At 41.0% G+C, this 27,493-nt stretch overlaps 1 protein-coding gene across 2 annotated transcripts in view; it reads right to left on the bottom strand.

The window, feature by feature from the left end:
* Positions 1–27,493, bottom strand: part of LOC122813340 (biotin-dependent 3-methylcrotonyl-coenzyme A carboxylase beta1 subunit-like) — a 936,618-nt gene that overhangs the window by 370,127 nt on the left and 538,998 nt on the right. For both annotated transcript variants that reach the window (XM_044085603.1, XM_044085602.1), the window contains exon 8: positions 14,099–14,190. In XM_044085603.1, the coding sequence (XP_043941538.1) occupies positions 14,099–14,190 (92 nt within the window). The remainder of the gene's footprint in view (positions 1–14,098; positions 14,191–27,493) is intronic.

Below are 27,493 nucleotides of genomic sequence, written 5' to 3'. Positions count from 1 at the left end.
TCTGTCGCCCTTCGCTTGCCTGAAGATGAGAATCCTTCAATGGACATTCCAATTCAATGGTCCATTCTTTTTCACCTCCTGTCTACACCTATTCCCCTCAGCAGGATTTGCAGGGAGTCGCTTCTTTGGTGGCTCCGCTCTAGAGATCTTCGAGAAGGCCGCCCCTTTGTTATACCCCCTCCCCAAGTAACGGTGACCACAGATGCATCTCTCCTCGGGTGGGGGTGGGGGGGGGCATTGCATGGGCAGATCCGTCCAAGGCATGTGGACTTTCACAGAGACCTCACTGCATATCAATGTCCTGGAGATGACGGCGGTGCTTCTAGCGTTGCAGGCTCTCCATCCCCTTCTCCCTCCAGGAACTATTGCACTTCAAACAGACAACATGTTGGTAGTCTGGTAGATAAACAGGGGGGAACCAGATCCTATCCACTTTGCAGGGAGACAATGAGAGTATGGGAATGGGCGATATCCACCAACCGCTTTCGCATAGCAATGCACATCCCGGGTCGGTCAAACATCTTGGCGGACAGGTTGAGTCGAACGATCCTCTCACCTTACGAGTGATCTCTGAACCCAGCAGTAGCGAGACAAATCTTCCTCCAATGGGGTCAACCTTGCTTCGATCTCTTCTCCTCACCTTCGAACACAAAGTGCAGCGAGTTCTTCGCTCTGATTCCCCCACCAGGGGAAGCCCCCAGAGACGCTCTAGCGCATGCTTGGCGATCCGGTCTTCTGTATGTTTATCCTCCTCTTCCCATTGATGACAAAATTTTTGCAGAAAGCTCGTTGGTTGGGGAGCAGAGTTATCCTCATAGCCCCATTCTGGCCTCATCAAACCTGGTTTCCTTACCTGCGGTCTCATCTAGTACATCCTCCCTGGATTTTAGATCCCAATCCGGATCTGATCTCCCATCCTTTAGGATTGAAGGCCCCCGACCTGGACTACCTCAAACTCTCAGCTTGATTGACCCAGTTCCCTTAATGGCTCAGACTCCCAGTATATCTTCTTCAGTTAAGGCCATCCTGGTGGCCGCCCATAAACCGTCTACCAGGAAAATCTAAAAGAGTAAATGGAAACGTTTCTGTCTGGGCGGAGCACAGGAACTTGGACCCCTTCACGGCTCCTATCCCAGCAGTTCTAGACTTTCTTTCGCATACCTTTGATCAAGGAACTAGTGCTTCTACTATTAAAGTTCAGTTGGCAGCTATTTCTCACTACCACAGTGGAAACAGTTCAGGACCTCTAGCATCCTCCAAGATATGCAAAACATTCATGAAAGGAACCTTTTTGTTAAGACCCCCTATTAAAGATGCAGTGCCTCCATGGGATCTTACCCTAGTTCTTCAAGCTCTGACTGGGCCTCCTTTTGAACCCGTGGCTTCAGTCGACTTAAAATATGTATCCTGGAAGACGGCCTTCCTGATTGCCATTACTTCTGCTAGAAGGATATCGGAGCTTCATGCTCTTTGCAGTAAACCTCCATACATCATCATTCATAAAGACAGGGTCTCCCTCAGGACTAATCCCTCTTTTCTGCCCAAAGTGGCTTCAGAAGCCAACATCAACCAGTCCATCAATCTACCAGTCTTCTTTCCAAATTTCCAAAACAAAGGAGAATACAGACTTCATTGTCTGGATGTTCACAGACAGTTACGTTTTTACTTAAGCAGAACAGCAGATCTTCGAAAATCTGATCAACTTTTTGTTTCCTTTGCAAAATCCTGTCTGGGGAAGCCAGTCACTAAAGTAACCTTAGCTAGATGGATTTCCCAGTGCATTCTCCTAGCAAACAAAAGTTCTGGTCGTCCTGAGCCCCTGAGAATGCGAGCCCATTCTACCCGATCTATGGCCACTTCTGCTGCTTTCTGGTCAAGGGTTTCTTTGGATGACATTTGCTCAGCAGCTACTTGGGCTTCCTCTCCTCTCATACCTTTATTGCACACTATAAATTGGATTTAATATCCAGAGGGCGTGCATCGTTTGGCTCCGTAGTGCTCCGGAATATCCTTCCATAAGGGCCTCCCAAGTTGCAGGTAGCTGGGGACTCTGTCCCACAGGTTGTTGAGCAAATGAAGTTAACTACTTCAGATAAAGAAGTTATGTACTCACCATAACGTACCATCTGAGTAGGTAACTTCATTTGTCTGCAACCGACCAGCACTCCATCCCCCGGACCCTTAGTTCGTTATCAAAGGATCAGGATATGTCTTCATTCAATTGACATCACTGGAACATATTGTAAACCTTTCTAGGTTATAGAATTTCCTATTGCCTTTTTTTCTGGCAAACTCGATCTGAGGGTTAGAGGGAGATGGCAGGGCATTATGAGTAGGGGGAGGAGCTTGGAGCTCGGATCTGTTAGCTTGGAAAGCTGCCGGCTCGGATCCGATACCCACAGGTTGCAGACAAATGAAGTTACCTACTCAGATGGAACGTTATGGTGAGTACATAACTTCTTTTTGAACAGTAACTCTCCTATCAATGATAACATTAGAAACCACAAAATATTTATTTGTTATTTTTTGGACAGGTTGTTTTGGATTAAAAAAAATATAACTTGTTTCTTGGAGTCATTAAACAAGTTTTTCTGGACTAATACAACAGTTTTTCTTCTCTTGTATTTCCTAGCCTGGACAGACTACTGCAGTGTGTTTGGTTTTCCTGTTAATACTAGAAAGATGTCCAGTCCTGGTATATATGTACTTGTATCGGTGCTTCCCTGAAGCATTAATGATGATGATGTAAGTATTTTTTTCAAGAACATGAAGAGGGCATTTATGTCACAGCTGTGACTAGGTCTCAGATCCAGTCAGATCAACTACCTTAAATAATCTATGACCTTACAAAGGGGACGACCCATTCAGGGCACATGAATATGAATGAGGCTTGAAATCTTTTTTCAGCTGGTGTAAAAATAGATGTCCAAAGCAATGGGCTACCACCATATGCCAGGCCAGAAATATTCACTATATAGTGTAATGGCAGATGTGGAAGCAGAAAAAGCAGGAATGTGAAGGTGGTCATCTAAAATCAGCATGTTGCATGAATTTCCAGCATTCTTCATCTGTGAAGATAAGAGTCAAAGATATACAAGGAAAACCAAAAAAAGATGGAATTCATGCCATAAATTGTATCAATTTTTGAAGGCATATGCAAAGAAATGAACATGAAATAACAGTGGATTGCACTAGTCAGCAACACTAAAATACACCCAAAAACATATATACAGGTAAGTGTGAGGAAGGAACAAAAATGGTTTTAAAAGACTAAGCACTGCTGGCACTAAAGCTAGTGTCACTACGTCCAGTTAATGAGACCAGGCTTCCCAGTCACTGCTAACCTGAAGATTTCCATACGATCCTAGATTAAGGAAGTTAATTTCTACATATAATGCTTATTAACAAATGGCTTTTTCAAATAAGATCTCATTAAACAGAGGTCAGACTATCTTATAATTAATAAACCCTGTTTACCTGTCTATTGCTGTATGAAACACTATCACCATTAAAGAAGACAAAGTTCTCCATCATTTTCTGTTCAGTAATTTCTTGACACCCTAATGAAACACTGCTACAAGACTAATAATTTTCAGAGATGAAGGTAAAATTGCATTCAGTGTGAAACAAAACAACATCATTCACTAAATGCACTGTTGCCATCCTACTAAATATTTTCAGTGAAGTCTTACCCACCTACAGATACCATCAACTCATGTTGCAGTACTAAAACCCAAGCCATTGTGGGCTGCAGTTACACTTTGCATCTCTGTGGTTACACAACACTATTATTCCTGTTACTCAAAGTACCACTGTTTATCATTATGCTGCCCCTAAATACAGTGTTTTGCTTTGTCTCTTACCCATTCTGTTCTAGCTAAATAACCGACATTCATTTTTTTATTTCAAAATCAATTTTATTCTTATACAAGCTGCAATGCTCAGGCATCCATCTGGAATTATGGCTGCCAGATTAGGCATCTTGCTACTCAGACTTGAGCAAACAAAGCCCTCCAGCTTTCATATGCCCCAATGCTAATGGCTCTGATACTCACATCCTACACTTTCTGTTTTTAACTACTATATAACCATAGATGCTGTTTCTCCTGTTATTTTGTGGATCAAATTTCAGTTGCCTATAGTACAGCCCCATCTTAAACTTCTAAATGTTGATCATTTTCCTCTGGAAATCAAAATGTTTTAGTTCCTTTCATTTCAAAGGTGGTAACAGTAAATCTCTCAATGAGATTAGTATTGAAAACAGGGGTTCCATGTATAAAATCTATCTACAGGTCTAATCTATATAGAATGTATTTACAAAAGGCAGTCATCATCTTCATCTTCTTTCGACTGTTCCCGTTAGGGGTCATCACAGCGGATCATCTGTTTCCATTTCTTCTTGTCCTCGGAATCATGCTCTTTCACACCAACCCCCTGCATGTCTTCTCTCACCACATCCATAAACCTTATCTTAGGCCTTCCTCTTTTCCTCTTACCTGGCAGCTTCATCCTTAGCATCCTTTTCCCAATACACCCATCATCCCTCCTCAGCACATGTCCAAACCAACGCAATCTGGCCTCTCTTGCTTTGTCTCCAAACTGTCCAACCTGAACTGACCCTCTAATATACTGATTCCTAATCCTGTCCATCCTAGTCACACCCAGTGTCAATCTTAACATCTTTAACTCTGCCACATCCAGCTCTGACTCCTGCATTTTTGTCAATGCCACCGTCTCCAACCCATATAACACAGCTGGTCTCACTACCCTCTTGTAGACCTTCCCTTTCACTCTTACTGGTACTAGTCTGTCACAAATCACTCCTGACACTCTTCTCCACCCACTCCACCCTGTCTGTACTCTCTTCTTCACCTCTCTTCCACATTCACCATTACTCTGAACTGCTGATCCCAAGTACTTAAACTCACCCACCTTTACCAACTCTACTCCCTGCATCCTCACTATTCCCCTACCCTCCCTCTCATTTACACATATATATTCTGTTTTAGCCCTGCTGACCTTCATTCCTCTCCTCTCTAAAGCATATCTCCACCTCTCCAGAGTCTCCTCAACTTGGTCCCTACTCTCATTACATATCACAATGTCATCTGCAAATATCACAGTCCACGAGGCCTCCTGCCTGCTCTCATCTGTCAACCTGTCCATCACCACTGCAAATAAGAAAGGGCTCAGAGCTGATCCTTGATGTAATCCCACCTCCACCTTAAACGTATCTGTCACTCCCACCGCAGTCCTCACCAATGTCACACTATCCTCGTACATATCCTGTACCACTCTTACATACTTCTCTGCCACTCCCGACTTCCTCATACGATACCACAACTCCTCTCTAGACACCCTGTCATATGCTTTTTCTAAGGCCACAAAGACACAATGCAACTCCTTCTGACCTTCTCTGTATTTCTCCAACAACACTCTCAGAGCAAACATTGCATCTGTAGTGCTCTTTCCTGGCATGAAACCATACTGCTGATCACTAATCATCACCTCCCTTCTTAACCTAGCTTCCACTACTCTTTCCCATAACTTCAAGCTGTGACTGATCAATTTTATCCCTCTGTAGTTACTGCAGCTCTGCACATCACCCTTATTCTTAAAGATAGGTACCAAAACACCTTTTCTCCACTTCTCAGGCATCCCCTGACTTTCCAAAATTTCATTAAACAATCTGATTAAAAATTCCACTGCCATTTCTCCTAAGCACCTCCATGCTTCAACTGGTATGTCATCTGGGCTAACAGCCTTTCCATTCTTCATCCTCTTCATAGCTGTCCTTACCTTCCTCTTTGCTAATCTGTTTCACTTCCAGATTCACTATCCCTACATCATCCAACCTTTTCTCTCTCTCATTTTCTTCATTCATCAACCCTTCAAAGTACTCTTTCCATATACTCAACACACTCTCCTTGCGTGTGAGTATGTTTCCCTCACTATCCTTTATCACCCTTACCTGCTGCACATCTTTCCCAGCTCTGTCCCTCTGTCTAGCCAATCGGTACAGGTCCTTTTCTCCCTCTTTAGTGTCCAATCTCTCATACAACTCTCCATATGCCTTATCCTTAGCCTTTGCCACCTCTCTCTTTGCCATGCGCCTCATCTCCTTATACTCATGTCTACTTTCTTCATCTCTTTGACAATCCCACTTCTTCTTCGCCAGCCTCTTCCTCTGTATACTCTCCTGTACTTCCTCATTCCACCACCAGGTCTCCTTGTTCTCCTTCCTCTATCCAGATGTCACACCAAGCACCTTTCTAGCAGTCTCCCTTACTAGCTTTGCTGTAGTTACCCAGCTATTCGGTAACTCTTCACTGCTTCGCAGTGCCTGTCTTAACTCTTCCCCGAACTCCACCTCACAATCACCCTTTTTTAACTTCCACCATTTAATCCTTGGCACTGCTTTCATACTCCTCCTCCTCTTCTTGAACACCAACGTCATCCTACAGACCACCATTCTATGCTGCTTAACTACACTTTCCTGTTACCACTTTACAGTCTCCAATCTCCTTCAGACTGGCCCTCCTACATAGGATAAAATCCACCTGTGTGCATCTTCCTCCACTCTTGTACGTCACCCTATGCTCCTCCCTCTTCTTAAAATATGTATTCAACACAGTCATGTCAGTCAAATTACATAAATTCAAATATTCAGAAAAGACAAAAAAAAAAAACAAACAAAAAAAAAAAAAACAAGCTGCAATGACTAGCCCCAAGATTACATGCATACCATAAGCTTTATGTTTCAGCATGACTCTACTGTAGTTTATCATGCTGTATTCATTCTAGTTACTTTGTTTAGTTTAACATAGCCAACTAAACAGCTTTACTTTTCAACTAGTACCAAGGTTTGTGGATGGATACAAAGCTGTGCCAAACATACAGACATGTATTCCTACAGGGGTAGACCAAGTAAACAGTTTTCATACCTGTTATCTAAATATTGCAACCAACAAGAAAACTTGCCATTTCACTTCTCTGAGCCCCCTTCAAACTATCACTTCAGTTTATAATAATTTTAACCACCTGTAGATAAAGCTCCATAGATCTGAAAGCTGTTTCCTTGAAAGGACATTCTGAGGGGGCATACCTGCATTCTGTGAGAAACAATGAGTTTGCTCAGATTCTTCATCTTCCCTGATTATTTACCATACAGACGTTCAAACCAGTTGAAAGGCTTTACAAAAAACTTCTCTTTCACTCTTTCTTGACTTCCTTTCATACCCCCTAAAATCCCTGTGAACCCTTAGTTTAATGAGCCATCCTTTCATTTTAGTACTTTATGATTAAAATATTTAGTTAAGTCCTCCACAAACCAAGTGAAGCCTTTTGTTTGATCACTTCCACTTCCTAAAAATCACCCTGACATCAGTAACATGCTACTGTTTCACATTTCTGTGTTCACTTATTCTTGAATGTTTCCTCCAGCTAGACTATAATGGTCCCGTCAGAAGCATAGTAATCTAACCTCTACTGAGCCTCTAATTATCAACCCATCCTCCTGTCTGTCTCTTTTCTCCATCTCTTACTGAAGGCTCAAATAAAGCATTTGATATAATGTTGCAGATCACATCACCCTACTTGACCACTGCAAATGGAAAGGAATGTTGGATGGCCCTCTTTCCTGGTTTCCCAGCTAGCTCTTTGACAGAAGCCTGGCTGCTAGGAACACAACATCCTACCCTTCTCATCCTTTTCTCTGATGTGTCCTAAAGGGTTTCATTTTTTTTCCCTCTCAACTTGGATCCCCCACTGACTGAAAAAAATCTATCAGCCATCATTAAAACAGAGAATCTCTTTTGGAATGCTATTAAAAATAATTTGATTTGGTGTAATTATTTAAACTGTAGATGTTTTTGCATCATTTGGTGACTGTAAAATTACTGTTCTTAAAATGTTTTTGTAATACTTCGGAGATTTCTTCCTGGGCCTCTGCTGAAAATGGGTACCTACCCAGTCGGACTTTAAATGTCAATCAATTAATTAATTAATCAATATATGAATAAAAGGATTTTCAGTCAGATTCAGAAAACCTTGAATGTTACTAGAAAGATTATCTGTGGATACTCATATGGTAAAATGGCTAAAGCAGTTCAGAAAAGTAGTGGCACAAGACTTTAAATTCACAGGTGAAGGGAAACACATGTCACATCCATGGCTTAAAATTTGGTATTTTGAAATTCAGCATTGTAAGCTTTCAGTATAATGAAACTCGGTCAAATGGGTTTTCAGTATTTTTAACATTAAGGATTGTGGGTCCTGGTAAAACAAATTTCAGTATTTTAAGTTTTTGGTCATGTGAAGTAGATCCGATTCTGCAGGGCATTTAGTCTACATAGACTAGATGTAGCTCTAGCAATGACCAGATGTGGGGGTGGGGTGGGGGTGCAGTATGGTAAGTAATATGTGAAATAAAAATAGTTTCACAGCTGGCAGATGTTTGTGATATGTTACAAATTTATAAGCTGGGACTTAATACCAGATTGTAGTTTGTCTAAGAGGTGCATCAATGTGAATGAAGGATATAACCAGATGTCCAGTCATTTTTAATTTTAAACATAATCATGTCTGTGCTAAATGCTGAGAGAATTGTTTTAAACAGAATGTGGTGCCAAAGAGCAAACTTAATATGCTGTCCTTTGTTACTTAACATCTCGTTCACTAGAAAACAATCATTTACACAAAAACAAGATAATGGAGCTTCTCTGAGAAAGAACAAGTTATCTGTATATGGAACAATATTTGCAGGTCAAAAATCAATCAGGAGGATGTTTATATACATTAAAAAGAGAGCACCAAAGACGGATCTTGGTTTGATGTACCCTTAATAGAATGGCACGTTTGTAAAAATAAAATGGAGTTTAGCAGCTTTAATCCTAGGCTGACTTCTTCTTGGCAGTTATTGATGCAGGGGACTGAATTAAAAAAATAAATAAACCAAACAACAAGAAGGTTTACAAGAGCCTGTGACATCAGATGGAGTGAAAGGTTTGTCACAGGCTATCAAAAGTGCTTTGGCAAGAAGGTTTGCCCTAAAGTACTGCAGACTTTGTTGATGAGAAAGAGTAAGTTGATTGACTAGAAAAATCCTGACTTAAAATCATTTTGATAGTTATTATGCAGACTGAGGCTATTTAGATGCTTCGTGATCTGGCTGGAAATTACAGATTTAAACAATTCTGCAATAGGGTATAGTAAATGCATGACGCTAAGTACCTTTACACCAGCTCCTATTGCAGGAAAATAATGTCATTCATTAAAATGATTAGGTTAGAAAGATCAATTTTAGGTTATTAATAAACAGGCAAGATAAAAGTAACTCCAGCATTCAACCCTGGGGTACTCCACAGTTCACTGTGACAATTTCTGACATAGATGCAGCAATGCAAATTTGGAAAGTTCTTTTTTTGTAAGTTAACTTTCAGCAATTATATGTGTCAAAGCTAAAAGTAAGGTTTTACAGTTTAGCCAAAAGAAAAGTGTGGTTAACCGTTTCAGTGGTCTGCAGTATATCCAAAAATGCCTGCTGAAAAGTGGTCATTATTGTTGCTGTTATAAATTGCGCTAGTTACCATATAGTGTGCTGTGATGGTACTAAGCTTTTCATGAAAAAAATGTTGTGAGTGAGTAACAGAAAAAATGTATTTTTATTTATATATTCAAAAATAAGTTTGAATATATTGAGTGTGCTAAAGAATTTTGTTAGACATCAAAGATTGAAAACAGTCCTGAAATCTTCCAGGGAAGAAAATTAGGAAATATTGGTTAATGGTATAATAACTGAAAGTTTGAATTGTGTTGGGACAACTTCTGTGGCTAAAAATAAACTGAATATGTAGGGCTGTGGTCTGACTATGACAAAGGCTGCCATTTTCAGTAGTGTTGAGTGTATTTTAGAGAACTTAGCACCTGACTTCTTACCAAGCTTTTCTAATAATTTGCAAATACTTCAGACAAATGACTTGCCTGAAGTACAAACTTGGAGTTTGTGGAATTTGAGGGAAGCTTAAATTTTACGGAGGTTGTTGCTGTGAATAAGGCATTACTGTTTGAATATGGGTTGAGAGTGCAGGATTTAACTGGTCACAAATTTTAGCAATACTTGTGTGTAAACATTTTTTACATTTGCTAGGATAGTAGAAACATGTTGTATTTTGGTTGGAAGTGGCAAATGTAATATGTCCAATTAGAGAGATAACAGCTTTTCAGATCTGTGCTGAGTGGATGCAAGTGCTGGTTCCTGAGATATTTGGCTTTAGTAGAGGTTGTTGACATTTTGCATGGTTTTTCTGAGTTCCAAGAAGGACTGGTGAAAATTAGTGCTGGTTTGAGGTTGCTTCCATTTCTCTGAAGATTTATTCATTTGTGTCATTACTGATTTAAACTGGTGAGGTAAGTCATGGCAAGTCTTGCCCTTTAAGGAGGCTGGGTCTGATGATACAGATTGTCTTGGAAAAGTGTCAATTGTCAAGTGAAGTATGATAAGGTCAAATCAAAGTGTTTTGTTTGAAGTGTATTTTATTAATTTTGTAAATCATCCTACAATTTATTCACAGAAGATTCAGGGACAAACCCTTCTCGTAAGTTCCTAGATAGTTCTACATCTTTATATGCCTCTACAATGAATACTTGTATCATGCTTATATTGAGTCCCAAATGAAAGTGAATATTTTCCTTTCACTTCCATGACCAACACTGTACGAGCAGAGAGCTTTCACTGCATTGGTGTGTGTGTGGGTGTGGGTGTGTATTTTGACCTTAATCACTATGTCCGGGGTTTCCTAGCTGAACGGAAAAAACTCAAAACTCAGCACCTAACAGTCCAGATGAAATCAGATACTCTTGTTGGTCCAGTGGCAATGATGCCAGCATAGTATGCAGCTGGTCTTAAGTTCAAGTCTCAAATGAGAGCCAATATTTTTCTTTTACTTGTATGATTCTAAAAGTGCCTAAACACAGGGCTTTTCTGTGTGTGTGTGCGTGTGTGTGTGTGTGTGTAATTTAACCTTAATCACCATGCTCAGGGTTTCCTAACTGAAAGGAAAACTCATCTGTCCGAAGGCTCTTGTTGGTTAGCGGCAGTGACACCAGCATGGTATGCTGGCAGTCATGGGTTCGAGTTTCACAAAAAATTCAGTGGAGTATCATCATTTTCATAGTTTTCCTCAGTTGCTGTCATCTAGCACTGAAACAGACATCTCATCTCTAGGTCCTCAAATAACTTGAAACAAACACTGCATCCAGTTAGTGTTTATTGTGTATATACTACAAATATTATTGTCTCGATTCATGCTACTGTGTATCATGCTGTATCTTTTCTGGAAATACAGTGAACATGGAGACTTCTCATTTGGACATTAATTCTTCAGGGGTAATTCAGCAAGACAATTCTAAATAATTGAACATTACTAAATTTCTGTAGGGGGAGGTTTTTATTCCCTTGTAATGTACAGGATGCAAGTACAGTAATCATAGATATTCAAAAACTGAGCTGTATGTAGTTCTTTTCAAACATATTTATATCTTGTCAGCTCACAGCAGTGCATTTTGATATTAAAGCTACATGGTTAATTACTTGCAACAGGTTCATGCTGGAAATTTTTTTTGCCAACAAACATCTTTATTAAATTTTCACATATGACATAGGCAATCTTAGATTTATATAAATGAAAAATAAACAACATGACACCACTTTAGTGGCAAACAGTTTACATCACAGACACCAATGAAACAACTGCAGTTGCAAACATTATGCATCACTTACAATCTATCCAGTCATTTTCAGTTAAGCATTACATGGCTCATTCAAATTCTGCCTCTTAAACCTCGCTCCTGCTCTACATGTATTGTTCTCACAATTCCCATTTTTTTCCTATGCAGTTTGCTCCCTCCCTCCCTTTTCTAAAGATTCCAATTCCAGTTGTTTTATTTCTGTTATTATATTCACTACTTCTAGTAAAGTTTGGATTTTGATTTCCATTTTCTAGTAAATGCTTTTTTGGCAGCCACCATAATTAACTTTGTTCGAAATTATTTGGAACAGTCAGCCAGGTGAGGTTTATGATGCACAAAAAAACTGCCTATTTTAGTGGGTGTTCAAACCTGTTCTAAAGTGAATAGAGCAGAGGTATTGCTTACTTAAGGGGGAATATAAACATTGTTTTTTTTTTTTTGTTTGTGGGTATGACTACATATGACACACACTACTACTACCAATTCTCTGGGTCAGTACTTTTGCTTAATTGTGTGTCATCTAAAGATGTGCCAATTAAGTTGCTTCAGTTTATCTAAGGATATGCAAATTATGCTGCTTCTTAAAGTACCACTGCAAACTCCAGAAAGTGTCAGTAAGAACTGCTCTGCCACACCATACCCCTTCTAGAAAGTTATACTTTGCCCCAGCCATTTTTAATCTGCCACTACATTTTTTTTACTACAATTGCAAACAAAATTTTTCCATCTCTTCTTAAATGTCTCATCATTTTAAATAATTGTGTGCATTATCTTAGATTAAGCCTTACAACTACGTCTAAATTTTTGCCATCTTCAAAGTTTTATAAAAAAACCCAGTTTATACAGAATGTTTCTTCAGTAGTTATATTCTGTTTTTCTCCTAGTTTATACAGTTAGCCAGGGTATGAATTGATGAGGAAATGTATCCTCCTACATTCTATTCCTACAGCCAGTTTGCTTTCTTGTTCATGGATCTTCAACCTGTCATGTGAAGTGTAGGTAGCTTGGTTGCTGAGAACAGTAATCTGAAAAAAAAAGCAGCCAGCAGCCAGGCCACCTTCATCTCAGATGACTGGAAGGAAATCCACGGAGAAGAAAGTTGATTGGCTAGCCTCAGTGTAGTGAGCTAGGTGAGATTGTTTAATGGTCTAATTTATAAAATCTCATATGTACTACTTATGAGTGCTGATGGTCCCAAAAGGAGCTCTCCCTAAATATTCAAACTAAGCCTTTTCATTCAGCTGTACTCAATGTATTGAAACTATTTCAGCTGAGAGTGGACAAAACCTTTACTAAAAAAGTTACTGTATCATAGTAATAGGAGATGTAGGAAACAATTCAACAGCATTATAAATCCCAAAACTCAAATTAATCTTACACTAAAAAGTATCCTCTGATTGTCCACAATCCAGTACAGGGTCAAAGGAGAAAAGGAGCCCATGATGGCACTCACTGGAGGTAAGACACTGAAACTCAACCCAGACAGGGTGGACTCATACACTCGCTCACATATGAAACACAGCTCTAAGCCGAATTTGGAGAAGGCTTCAATATACTTCCATCACATCTTTGGGATGTGGAAGGAAATTCTCAGTCTGCCGTTTATTGCAAGCCTCTAACTTCACCCACTGTTCACCCTGGAAGTGTTATTTCAGTAACAACTAGGGTAATTATCCAATATAAATAGTGTTTTTTTTTAACTTAAAATGCATCATATACCATCTATACACATTTATACGCTACTCTCTCTTTCACCCTCCACCCAAAAAAGAAAAATAACATGTTTATGCTCTTTGGTAGAAACTGAATTCCCCTTTTCACTTTTACTACTGAAGTGATAACCTCTAGAATAAAAACCTATGCCAGTGACAAGTTAACTGCTCCATACTGTCTTCTTTCCACCAGTATCAATAGTAATATCGTAGCTGTTGCACTGGCAGACTGCTGTGATGTCACATCAGTTATGGCTTTCAGCCAAAAGTAAGGTGGGGTAGTTAAAATATACCTAGATATTATATTTTCATTTTTTTCTCTCAAGTTGTCAATAGTGCTGCATACTTGCTTCTCATCTTGCAGATGCAGAAACTACTGGTGCAACCTTTGCTATACTGATATGTTACAGACATGTAGGCTGGCTAATTGAGTTCTTCATTCCCCTTCACTGTATGGTTCTCTGTCTGAAGTGCTGAAATGTTACAGCACATACATATTCTTTTATGCAAAACTATGCACTCAAATTTACTGGTAAAAAGAATACACACACAAACATAAAACTGCAGAAGGAATTTTTGCCTTCTTTCACATGCTTTTCATCCCTGCTTCAGATTATCTGCTTTTCCACAGTTCTTACCCTTTAATCCATGCAAATCCTGTTACAAGTGTCATTCCATACTCAGCTTTGAACTCCAGAAATCTGCTCCCATCAATCAGACGACTCAGGATCTGTAAAGGATTAGCTAGAGCTATTTAATCTACTCAGAAAAATATGCAGTTGCAAAAATATTTTACATGGTTTATGATACGCTACCTACATATAATCTGACAAAGCCACTTAAAATAACAAATAGTTTCTACAGGTTAAAACTCCTGTTCTGTCAAATAAAAAACTTCTAGTCCATGATCGAGATTGTAACCTAGAATGTGTCTGGTTTGGCACTGCCTTCTGAATGCATGTGTTTTAGTCTCCAGAGTTTCAGACTGGCAATTCCAATCATGTTGTTTTTATCCATCTCACTTTTACCATTTTGCCTTTCTCATGCTAGTATCAAAATGTGCACCTCCTAACAGAATCTGCATTCTTACAGCTAGTTTTTATTTGTTCTGCATAGCTCTAACTTTTAGTTATATCCTTCATAAAGTCACCAGTCTTACTTCAAACAACCTCATTGTCCCGTCCCCTCTTTAAATAACCATACCAAACACATAAAGACATTTGACACCTTTATTAAACAGTATTATACAATGAACTTTATACACATAAAACCAACATTAGTTATCTTCCTCAGTAACGATGATCTCAGGGCAGCGTCACCACTCACTCTGGATGAAATTTACCTCAGGGCAGCGTACCTACTCACCCTGATACCTCATCCACTGGGGCAGCGTACCTACTCACCCACATAAAGAGGCAGCGTACCTACTCACCTCACCACCATACCAAAACTATTAACCAATAACCATCTTCTTTAGAGGGGGAACAGAAGAGGACAATCCTGTCCCTCTTCTCTGCCTCAAATTGCCCACATCTTCCATCCATATACAAAAAAAGGGAGGGTGGGAGGGCCACCAACTCACGCCAAATGTGCCTACTTCCTTTAATCCCTAACACTTAATCCTGTCAGAAGTCCCTCCTTCCCATACCTCACTTCCTTTTACATCTCTCTCTCTCTCTCTCCTGAACCCTGTCACCACCACAATCCCACTATCCTACCCAACTACAATCCTCACCTTAATTTCTGCATCTATACCCTCCACACACCCCTTTTCCCCCTTATTCGTGGGACCGGGACAACTTAGTTTGTCTCAAACTACATTTGTCCCATCCCCCCTTTAAATAACCACACCAAACACATAAAGACATTTGATGACCTTTATTAAACTGTATTAAACAATGAACTATATACACATAAAACCAACATTAGTTATCTTCCTCAGCAACGATGATCTCAGGGCAGTGTGACTACTCACTCTGGACGAAATTTACCTCAGGGCAGCGTACCTAATCATCCTGATAACTCCTCCACCGGGGCAGCATACTTACTTCACCCACAAAGAGGCAGCGTACCTACTCACCTCACCACCATACCAAAACCATTAACCAATAACCACCTTCTTTAGAGGTGGAATAGAAGAGGACAATCCTGTCCCTCTTCTCTGCCACCAGCCTGATCCCAGGCTGTTCCCCCTCCTAAACCCTAGCCGCAATCATATCCTCTAAAAAGAGTTTCAGATGCATCAGATGCAAATTAAAAAGATCCAGTCCTACGTCATTAAGGTATACTCCATCCGTCCGATACCAAGACTCCTCTCCATCCCCAAAATCTCTATGGTCAATGGTATGCATCCTCAAAATCCTTAATTGACTAGCCAGCCTTTGATTAACACACCTTCTGACACTTTCAATCGCCCTATAACTATATGCAGCCCTCCAACACAAACGAGGAACCAACTCTGACCACACAATTTCCATACCCGGGTACAATACCTGTAATCTCATCAAATCCTGCAGCATAATGTCCACTAATTGTTTTTTTAGAAACAATGCCCAAGTCATTGCCCCCTAAATGAATGACTAGTATACAAGGACAACCCACCTTCAGTTTAGCCTTCTCAAATTCATGCAACAGCCCATCCCACCCAAGACCCCTGACACCAAGCCAACTCACTGACCATCCTAAATGTGATAAACCCAAATTTACCCCATCATCCCTAACTAAAGCACGCTTTTCTGCCCAGTGGATGTACGAATGCCCCAAGATGATAATGTGCTTCCTTAAAAGAAAAGAAGAAAAATTAGTAATCAGACCACAACTTATCTAATATAAGACAAAAATGCATTTGAAGACCACCTTCCACTCTTTTAATCAATTAAATGGAACTACCCTCTCTAGCTAAATCTGAAGCCCTACCTATCCTGAACGAGTGAGCTGCAAACCTCTTCGCCGGAAATCTCATGCAACGTAAAACCCTCCTCACCAAGGTTATAAATCTACTACTCGACACCACCTTCCCATCCACTGAACAAAAAATCAACTGATCCACACTCCTCTTCCACCGCTTTATAAATTCTTTTGCCCACATTACTGGACAATTTATTTGCAATGGTGATGGACAGGTTGACAGATGAGATCAGACAGCAGTCCCCATGGACTATGATGTTTGCAGATGACATTGTGATCTGTAGTGAGAGTAGGGAACAGGTGGAGACGACCCTGGAGAGGTGGAGATGTGCTCTAGAGAGAAGAGGAATGAAGGTCAGCAGGACTAAGACAGAATATATGTGTGTGAATGAGAGGAAGGATAGAGGAATGGTGAGGATGCAGGGAGTAGAGGTGGCGAAGGTGAATGAGTTTAAGTACTTGGGATCAACAGTTCAGAGTAATGGTGAGTGTGGAAGAGAGGTGAAGAAGACAGTACAGGCAGGATGGAGTGGGTGGAGAAGAGTGTCAGGAGTAATTTGTGACAGACGAGTACCAGTAAGAGTGAAAGGGAAGGTCTACAAGAGGTTAGTGAGACCAGCTATGTTATACGGGTTGGAGACAGTGGCATTGACAAAAAGGCAGGAGTCAGAGCTTGACGTGGCAGAGTTGAAGATGTTAAGATTTGCACTGGGTGTGACGAGGATGGACAGGATTAGGAATAAGTACATTAGAGGATCAGCCCAGGTTGGAAGGTTTGGAGACAAAGCCAGAGAGGCAAGATAACGTTGGTTTGGACATGTGCTGAGGAGGGATGCTGGGTATATTGGGAAAAAGATGCTAAGGATGAGCTGCCAGGTAACAGGAAAAGAGGAAGGCCTAAAATAAGGTTTATGAATGTGGTGAGAGAGGATATGCAGGTGGTTGGTGTGACAGAGCAAGATGCAGAGGACAGGAGGAAATGGAAACAGTTGATCTGCTGTAGCGACCCCTAATGGGAGCAGCCGAAAGAAGAAGAAGAAGACTGGACAAATGCAAGGATTCTTGTCAGTTTTAAGCACCACCACACATCCCCTTCCCAAATGATCTGTCTTACTCCTCCTTAATGCAATAGTAACCTCACCCTCCCCTATAATGACATCTTTTCAACGTAACGAGCCTAACAACTCAGAAATACGAAAAGCGCCAAAATATAACCATGTACATAACGCACCACATAAAGTAATCCGGAGACCCGTTTTGCAACAAACCTAACCCTTTCAACAAAATGTTCAATATAACCCTCATAAGCGGCCATTGAATATCCCTACGTTCCACCACCACTCTCTCCCAACCCCTCAACATACGTCCTAATGTCCAAGACTTAGTGAAATCCTGCAACCCCACTACCTTAGCGAAAATGCTAATTTCAGCCAAATCCACCTTAACCGTCTGCAAAGCCTTGCCTAACCCCCAAGCACAAGCTACATATCGCAGTAGTAATTCCTCCGACCATACCCCTTCCTCTTCTGGCAGCTGTAAAATAAACTGATTAAAATCAGAAAGAGCCCTACCATACGCCTTCCTCATAGAAGGGGCCCAGGAATACCATACCAACTGCCTGGCTACATCGACCCAAGATTCCACACCTCCTCTGGCAGGATTTCTGGCACCTCCTCCACCCATGGAATCAACCCTTGAAACCTGCAAAACTGAAATCGGGACAAGCAATCTCATTCCTTATGCCAGGCACATGCACTCCTGTAAAAGAAAAATTTATTAAGAGGCTCTACAAAACCAATTTACGTAATACCAACAATAACAAATCCGACTTAGCAGTCTTCTTTTGCAATACCCTCACTACAGCCATGTTGTAAGAGTGAAAAACTACACGTTTGCCCCTCAATTGCTCCTTCCACACCACAGAAGCTGCCCATATAGGCATTAACTCTAGAAAATCCACATCCCACTTCCATACCTCCTCCCAATCCCGCGGCCATTCAGCAGCAAACCACCGACCCCCGAAATAGGCCCCCATGCCAGCTCTCCCAGCTGCGTCCGTAACCAACTGAAGTTCCTCCTGCCCCACCCAGTCTGACTGCCAAAAAGATATCCCATTAAATTGTTGCAAAAATCCATTCCACAACACCAAGTCCTCCTGCACCAGTTGGGTTACCCTAACCCAATGGTGTTTGCTCTGACTCCCTTTCAGCAAATACGCCACTGACCTGCAAAAAGCTCGCCCTGGGTGCACCGCTCGACAGGCAAAATTCAAAAGCCCAAGCAACTCCATAACTGAACGAATCTGAATCTTAACCTTACCCAACACCAAACGTATCACTGACCTAAGCCTCTCTATTTTATTCTCAGGTAAACAAAACAGTCCCCGCTCCGCATCAACTGTTAATCCCAGAAATTCTAATCCTCTTGCCGGACCCTCCATCTTATGCTGAGCCAATGGTACTCCTAACTTTTGACACATAATCGTAAACTCCTGCAACCCTCCCTGTGCTCCTACCCTTCCTTCGCCCACCAACAAAAAATCATCTAAATAATGCAGTGCCTTTGAGTTCCCACTCTCTGCTGCCAAATCCAATGCAATACTGTAGTGAACTTCTCAAAAGTCACACATTCCACTGAACAACCCACAGGCATAGCTTTATCGAAGTAGTACTTATCCCCTACCCGCATCCCCAGTAGTGGCCAATCCTCACTCCTAATAGGCAACAATCGAAAAGCCGAATCAATGTCGACCTTAACCAACCATGGCTCCCTAAATTCCCTAATCACCTTCACTGCATCATCTAAGGAAGCGTAATGCACCCTAACCTCCTCTTCTGCAATAAAATCATTTAGTGAATTCCCTTCCAGATACGACAAGTGATGTATGACTCTGAATTCCCCCTCTCGCTTCTTCAGCACCAACCCCAAAGGTGACACCCTGTAAGCACTAAAAGGCAGACTGTCAAAAGGACCCAATAACCACCCCACCCGACAGTCTTTCTCCAGTAAAACCTCCAAGATGTCCTCTTTACCTTGAACACATCGTAAATTCTTGCAACCCCCCCACCCTTTCCCACGGTGGACTTAATAGGGAACCCCCCCCCCTTGAAATCCTTGTATTATCTCCTCTTTGATGGCCAGACCCGGAAACCGATGAAGCATACCCCGGAGAACCCCCACCTTAATGGGGAATGGTGCCCCTTCCTCTACTGCCTCTAAAGAACCAGAGTCCAAATCCCCAGGACCCAAGAAAATTAACCCTCCTCCGGACCGGTTGAAAGCCTTGCGAGAAGCCTTGTCCACCAAATCCACCCTCATGACCCATAACATTAGAGTTCCAGGACAAATCCTGCCAACCACAGCCAATGGCCGAATAACCCCCTCCACATCTTGCACAAAAGTGTGCAAATGTGCACCGCACCCATGAACAGGAGCCACTATTAAATGACCAACACACAACCGCTGTTTCCGCCCCACTCAACCTTCTGTTAAAGCCCCCGTAACTGTCCATCATCGTGGCCAACGATAGATCTGGATGATGCACCTCCCAATGAAGTGACTGGTCCACAGCCTTCCGTTTGCGGAAACGCTGATCGTACCAAAGCCACGCATTACCCAGCCTTAACCGTTGAGCCTCACGAATGGTAAGGAAATAGCCTAGAAGTGGCAGGGCCAAAGACCCACCCTTCTCTAGCTGCACTGCCATAAAATAAATAAAGCCAACCACCCAATTATCCCAAGTCCTAGGGTGAAGCTTACCTGCTCTCTGCCTTCCCAATGCCACTAAAGCCGCCAACAAGTCCTTACTATTAGAGGACTCTGCTTCCACTAGCCATTGGACCCCTTCTGCATCGATCAGCTCAAACAAATCCACATACTCCCATTTCCAAATTTTTTCCTTAACCGAGCCCGGAATGTGCGGAGTCAGGAAAACTGCTCCTGTCCCCTGCCCCAAAGACTGGGTAGCCAACCAGTCCCCCGGCCGCAGCCCAAAATCAGAGCCTACGTCCGAGCCCAAGACCGAACCGTGTCCGAAACCAACTGCCCCCCCGTCGCATCTCTAACCGGGTACCTGGCACCCTGTGTTAGTTGACTCTGAGCCTCCTCTATCCCTTGCACACCACCCCCGAGATCCCCAACAGACAAGTCGTCATCCCCCCACACAATCCTCAGTCCCTAGCTCCCCCGACAATACTGCAGTAGTAAAACCACTACCTGCACCTTCGTCTTAAGACGTACTGGGAACCGGTGTCTCTACTTCTACCACCAGCTGCGAAGCCTGTTGCTTTTCCCCTCCAGCTGGTGTTTTCACCGCTGTGAGTCGCCTCTTCCGACCCAGGGGGGTCTATTCAAGTTCCTGTACCACCTCAGATGTTGCTACCACCTGGAACAGCTCCTTTGCTTGGGTCACAATAGCTTGCCATCTCTGCCTTAGCTCTGGTAATTTAGACATCTGCAAAACAGAAACACAATACTAAAACTATTCTATAAGCCCGACTGCCCTACTCCCCCCTCCCCCAACCCCAAGTATTGCCTTGCCCCCCGTACCATAAATATGCTCTGCCTGAACACACACCACCTTTCAGCCACCCCATCATCCACACCTCCTACCATTTGCAACCCCTTCCTAACCCTAGAATATCCTCTATTAATATCCCTTCCCATGTATATCCATACATATCTATATATGTATATATATATATATATATATATATGTATATATATATATATATATATATATATATATATATATATATATATATATATATATATATATTATTAATTAAATAATTAATCCTGCCCCTCTAACTGTATCCCTACCTACCAGCCACCCAATCCTATCACCACTCACACAATCAAGCATAAAAACACTTACCTTTCCTCCCAGCACGACACTCCAGAGAGGTAACGGCCAATGAATGCAGTGCGCATGCGCAAACCGGCGTTCGGACCCAACGGCCGAAAGAACAGCAGAAGCAACCCACTAAACCACCAGGTAGGATGGAGAGGATATTCCACCACCACCGAATACCAGGACGCAAGGACACCCGAACGACCGCGACCCCATCCTGAAGCATGGAATGACCGGAGAAGACAGTCGGAAACCCACAAACCCACCACGGAGCACAAAAAGAAAATCCGCCACTGCCCACCAATGGAGATGAGGCCGGACTACAACAATGGACCCCCCTCCGCCTACCACGACCACCGTGAGAACATTTTCCCCTTTTTTTTATTTTTATTTTATATATATATATATATTACCCCCGACCACATGGCACCAACGGCCTACTACCTGACGGAGGTAATGACAGGCCCAGCCTCCCCCACGGATGTCACTCAACCACATGGCCCGACCGGGAAAGGCCTGACGGGCCCGACGAATCGCCCGGGGACATGCGGATGACAGGGAGCAACCTCAGCAGCACTAGACAGCCACAAAGACCCCAACCACCACGACCGGCCCCACCACTCCACTGGAGACACCACCAGGAGGACCTCAACCGCGAATCCAGGACACTGAGAAACACCCACCGCAACCCCAGGCCTACTGGACCACCAGAGAAACACCTCAACACCCAGGTAAGCCAAGCACTACTCACATCAACACTATTTTATATATATTTGCTGAATTATTATAACTTTACAAGTTATTAATACATATGTAATTTTATATTAATCTTAACAACTTTATTTATACTACATTTTGCATTTTAACAAAATTTTAAAAATATATGATGTTCTGCTATTGATTACATAATCTAATATATGAGTTCACGGTGGGTTGTTTGTTTTTATAGAAGATATTTATATTTGAATATATAAACACATATATATTTTTTTATAATAATTTTTTATTATTATTATAATAATTTTTCAAGTTTCTCAAATGATTTATTAAATATTTTTATATTGTAATTAATTTTTATGTTACATATCTACTTTGGTGTAATACACAACTTAATTATTAGGAGCATAAAATGTTGTATTTTAATATTTGAAGTTTAGCGTACACAGAGTACAATGGGGATATACTAAGAAATACTAATTAATATAAGAATTGTTTAATCGGAAACAAATGAAGTTAATTTGTGGAAGTGACGACCTAGCTATATAAGCAGTGCAAAAAGAATCAGTGATTATCTTGAAAAAGCCTGACATAGTCTCAGGTGAAAGCACTTGTGGATATCACTTCATACTGTTTGTCTACATTTCGTTGTGTTTACTTGGTAAATAAAATTGTTTTTTTTGCTGATCCAGGAAGAGTTAATTGGATTCTGTTCATCTTCTGCCTGTGCTTATATATATATATATATATATATATATATATATATATATATATATATATATATATATATATATATATATATATATTTTTTTTTTTTAACACCCCTCCACCCATTCACCCACACACCCACACACACACACCCACATACACACACTCTGCACTCTTTCACCCTTCCCTACCAGTAAGCTCAACCTATATTCCCAGATTCCATCCCCACATTAAATTAACACTCTAGAAAACACCAAAGGGAGAGGAGGGAACTGACCTAGTTAACTTAACCCCTTCTCTCCCCACCATCCAAGGCCTACCTGCATCCACAATACCTACAGGTCATCTGGACGTAAGCTAGTTGTTACTGCACCACCATCTCATGGCAAATGTGCCTACTCTCCTTTAATCCCTAACACTTAATCCTGTCAGAAGTCCCTCCTTCCCCTACCTCACTTCCTTTTACATCTCCCTCTCTCCTTAACCCCTTCACCACCACAATCCCACTATCCTAACTACAATCCTCACCTTAATTTCTACCTCTATACCCTCCCCACACCCCTTTACCCCCTTATTCACGGGACCGGGACAACTTAGTTTATCCCAAACTACATTTATTGATGTTATAAACCACATGCCTTGCACTTTAGTGCAGAGGAATATAGCTATGTACTACTGATAATGTTAATTTTGTAGCACTCAATTTTATTATCTCAGTCTCTACTTACAAACTGTGAACTTAACTGAGTCACTTAATGGAGCAGAGCTCCTGGAAAGAGGTAAGTGCTTAATGAATTTACCTGGTTAAGATACAAACAAAGCAGATCAAACATTACTTATTAATAAGCCATTAAAGCATTCTTGTCTGACAACTGCTAAACAATGCTAATAAATAGCATACACTTTCCTTTCTACTTAGTTTATATTGTCCATAGTCTATTATGTATAGCATACTCTTTCTGCATGTATGTTCTGCTGCTGTAATATGACACTTCTGAACATGATGCCAGATTACCTATGGTTACTAATAACTGTGTAAATAGATGTTATATAACATGGAAGTTTGATTCTGAACACTACATTTCACAATTTACAACAAACTCTGCTGCAGCACACACCAAGCAACTTATTTTCAAAATTACTTTGAAATAAAAAGTAGTTAATCATACCTCTCTACCTCTAATAATACACTGGAACCTCCAATGTGGTGCACATTATATTGTCTTTCCTGCTAAAATTAAACTAACAATTTTCTCAGAAAAATCACAAATGCATTTCTGAGTGATATTAAAGTCTACTTATTTCTTTGCAGTTTGTTAATGAGGTTAAATGGACTGCTTCAAAGACTATTTTCAGCCACGACCTGGGCCTAGAAGGCAAGAGTACATACTTTTCTTGACACTATCAATTATGCACTTAGTTCCAGTTATACATTTGGTTTTGAAATTATAGAATTGGTTTAATGTTATACAGCTAACACAGGCTAAGAGCAGGGAAGTAACTGTAGACATATCTATTAAAATAGAAGAAACAAAGCATCTAGAAATCAAATGTAACATTAATATACTGGTGGTAAGACATACATAAGAACATCATAAGAAATCACATTGACCTGTGCATATGCATACTGTCTGAATTATTTTGGCTGTCATATACTGAGATATGATGCTTGAGTTATATTATCCGTTATGGAAAGGCTGGTTAATCCAGAATTTGTAGGGCTGAATAATAACATTTATAGCATAGACATAATTAAGTGTTGGGGTTAGCTGTCTATGAATTAAGTATTTGAAATAAATATACAGTGTATTCATAATTACAAAAGATTAATGGCTTGGTCGTACTCACAGTCAGCATTTGGTTTGAGGAGCATTGTCATCCATAGTCCCTGAAGCAATTACAAGAAAATTCATTGTGGAAATGTTCTGCAAGGGTAACCTAAACCCTGGGAGAATATCTTGGCCTTTTATACCTGAGGAATGTTGTCCCATAAGGCTGGACCCAGTCTGCCAATAAGGCAAATGCCTTTTAGGTTCATAGGTAGTTACTAGGCATGAAAGCCAGGAGACCACCGATGAGCCTAACCAAATAACACTGTCTGCTTAAGTGACTAGCTCAGAGTTTCACGTCAGGCAAATACAGGCTGAGGGAATCAAGCCCTATACTACAGGAAGCAACTTGCTAACAGCTCATACTAATCCACTGTGATAACTGTAGAACAGTACTCTTTAAAGTGTTTTACACAAGCCACTGGATTCTTTTTTCTGGTTATACGAAATACTACATAGAAAGAAACACATGTAGGAATACAATTTTCGAAAGTTAAATCACTCTGGGATTGGGGTGCATGGCACTGAAACAGTACAGTGGTTTAATGGAAGTTAAATAGCTGTCTAAACTCTCTTTTTCAGAAAACAAAATAATAAACCTCTTAAGAATACAAAGTCTTAGAAAATTGTGCTACTTATGTTCATGACAGCACTGTATTCACCCAAACAGTTCAAGTGCAATTTCATCACATAAGATGCAGCAAACATCATTTTCCAAAACAAAATTCTTGTTTTTCTTCTTCTCTTACATGGCTGTTGAATCAGTGACCTGATTAGAGTTTGGGTGCTACAGGCAAAATAATTACCCTATGTGTCAACTGTTTCTTCAGAATCAGTTTAGCTACACAGTCAAAACAGTAAGTTCTGCTTCTTTGTTCAGAATCAATTATCTGTGAAAATGAATGATGAGCATATTAATCAGGGGTAGACATAATCTAAGGTATTTTGCTTACTTCTACAGTGAAACTGACATAGTAACCTGATTTTCTTTGGAAATCAAAGTACAGTACATAATTTTGCACTCGTACAGGCCTTGTGGTTATACAATGACCTAGTTGTGGCAATGAGAATGACTGTGCTCTTCAGTCGTGATGCTTTCTGAAGAAATTTGGGCATTAGCGGTATTAGGGGAAGGTGCAGAGAAGACTGAGGGGAGGCTAACTGTGGAGAAGAGGGTCTCTTGGTGACTCCTGTGGGAGGGGGGGATAAGGGCAAAGAATCTGTTGCACTTGAGGGGAGATGCAAAATATAGTAGCAAAGTTGGCCCCATCGATGGAAAATCTTTTCTGCCACTTTCATTTTGAAAGACCACTTAAGAGGCACTAGAATGGACCTACTCAGCTTATCAGCTATCACAATGGATTTCCCGGGGATGTGCATTGCTAACAGAAATTGACTGGATGAGACTGCCCACTGCTACACTCTCAATGCTTCTTGACAAAGGTGGCAAGATTTGGGTCCTCCTTGCTTGCTGATGTACCAGACCACTGACATACTGTCCCATCTGAATTGCAACGGTTCCAGAGGGGAGTGTGTCTTGGAAGGCCTGCAATGCTAGGAGGACTGCTCTCATTTCTAGGACATTGATATGTGTAATCACCTCCAAGAAGTGCTCCCCAACCCAATTTGGGAAGTGTCTGCAGTCACTGTGGATTTGGGCTGAAGAAGAGCGAACAGGCAACCTTGAAGAACTCGACTGGAGTAAATTCACCAAAGAAGGTAATTTTTGCATGCCCAAGTTATCGTGATCTGGGTGAAAAAAGACTGGTGAATAGACCACTGAGTTGTTAGTGTCCAGTGAAAGATTCTCATCTGATATCTTGGTAACAGAACCAGAACTATTGCAGCAGACATTGACCCTAACGTTTGAAGGATCACTTGAACCGAGAGAGAGAGAGAGAGAAGAATTTTGAATAATCTTTTTGATCTGGAATTGTATCATTTGAACCCTTGGAAGAGGAATGGAGGCTGTCAAGGAAGACGTGTTAAACAATGATCCTATGGACTGCAACATTTGCATAGTTTGCTAGCTGTCAGATGATATTTTACAGCTGATTTGAATTGTTGCAGGTTATTTAAAAGCCTGGTGTGGTATGGAAGTTTGTTCCATGTCTTGGAGATGGCGACAAGGAATAGTGAGTCACCATAATAGTTACTATCTTTATTAGCAAAAAATAGTTTAAGTTCTGAGAATCTCAGGGTTCTATTTTGTAAATGCCATTGGATGAGATTTGACAGTGAGCATGTTTTAAGTGGATGGTGAAGTATTTTGTATGCTGTGAGCTACTGGGAAAGGGTGATGTGTTGAAGTTGAAGCCATTTGAGGGTACCAAGCTCCAAGCAGTGATGGAAGTGGCTGGGAAGGCTGCAGGTGAATTTGCTAATTTTTCAGTGCGTGATTTTTAGCTTGTGTTTGGATGAAGAATTGAATTGAGATTTGTGAGTACTATTGAAGCATAAAGGTATATCCGCGGTGGTAGTGCTGCTGCGGTAGCGTTGTCGCCTCACAGCAAGACTTGTCCCGTTCAATTCTCAGCTAGAGTGTCTTCTGTGAGGAGACATGCGTGAATGGGCGTACCTTCGTTGATGGTTGTGCATCAGGGCCGGCAACTCGTCACGTAAAAATCAACTACCAATCATTAGCAGACCGGAGTTCCGCTGTGGCGACCCCTGACCAGAAAAAGCTGAAAGAAACAACAACTGAAGCATAAAGGAAGGTAGGAAGGAGAAGAGAAGTGTCAGTATTTTATTTTAATATGATCACTTAGGTGGTTTGCTCTGTAAAGAGAGCCTAGTTTGCAGTGTGATTTTTTTTACTGTAGTGTCAATGTGCAGATCAAATTTTAACTCGTTATCAATGATAACTCCTAGTAGTTTTGTGCTGAAGTTGTCAGTTTTTGTGTAGTCTGAGGAGATATTAAGGTCAGAGTTGTTTTGTTTTGTGTTTTTTTAGGAAAACTTGCTTATTTATTTGCAGTTTGTTAACTGGGCTAGGATCAGCTTGATGTATGTGTGTGTGT

Source organism: Protopterus annectens, chromosome 10.part0 (genome assembly GCF_019279795.1).
Source record: "Protopterus annectens isolate FY-2018-M chromosome 10.part0, PAN1.0, whole genome shotgun sequence".
Classification (NCBI taxonomy): Eukaryota; Metazoa; Chordata; order Ceratodontiformes; family Protopteridae; genus Protopterus; species Protopterus annectens.
This window is presented reverse-complemented; position numbering and strand designations above follow the sequence as displayed.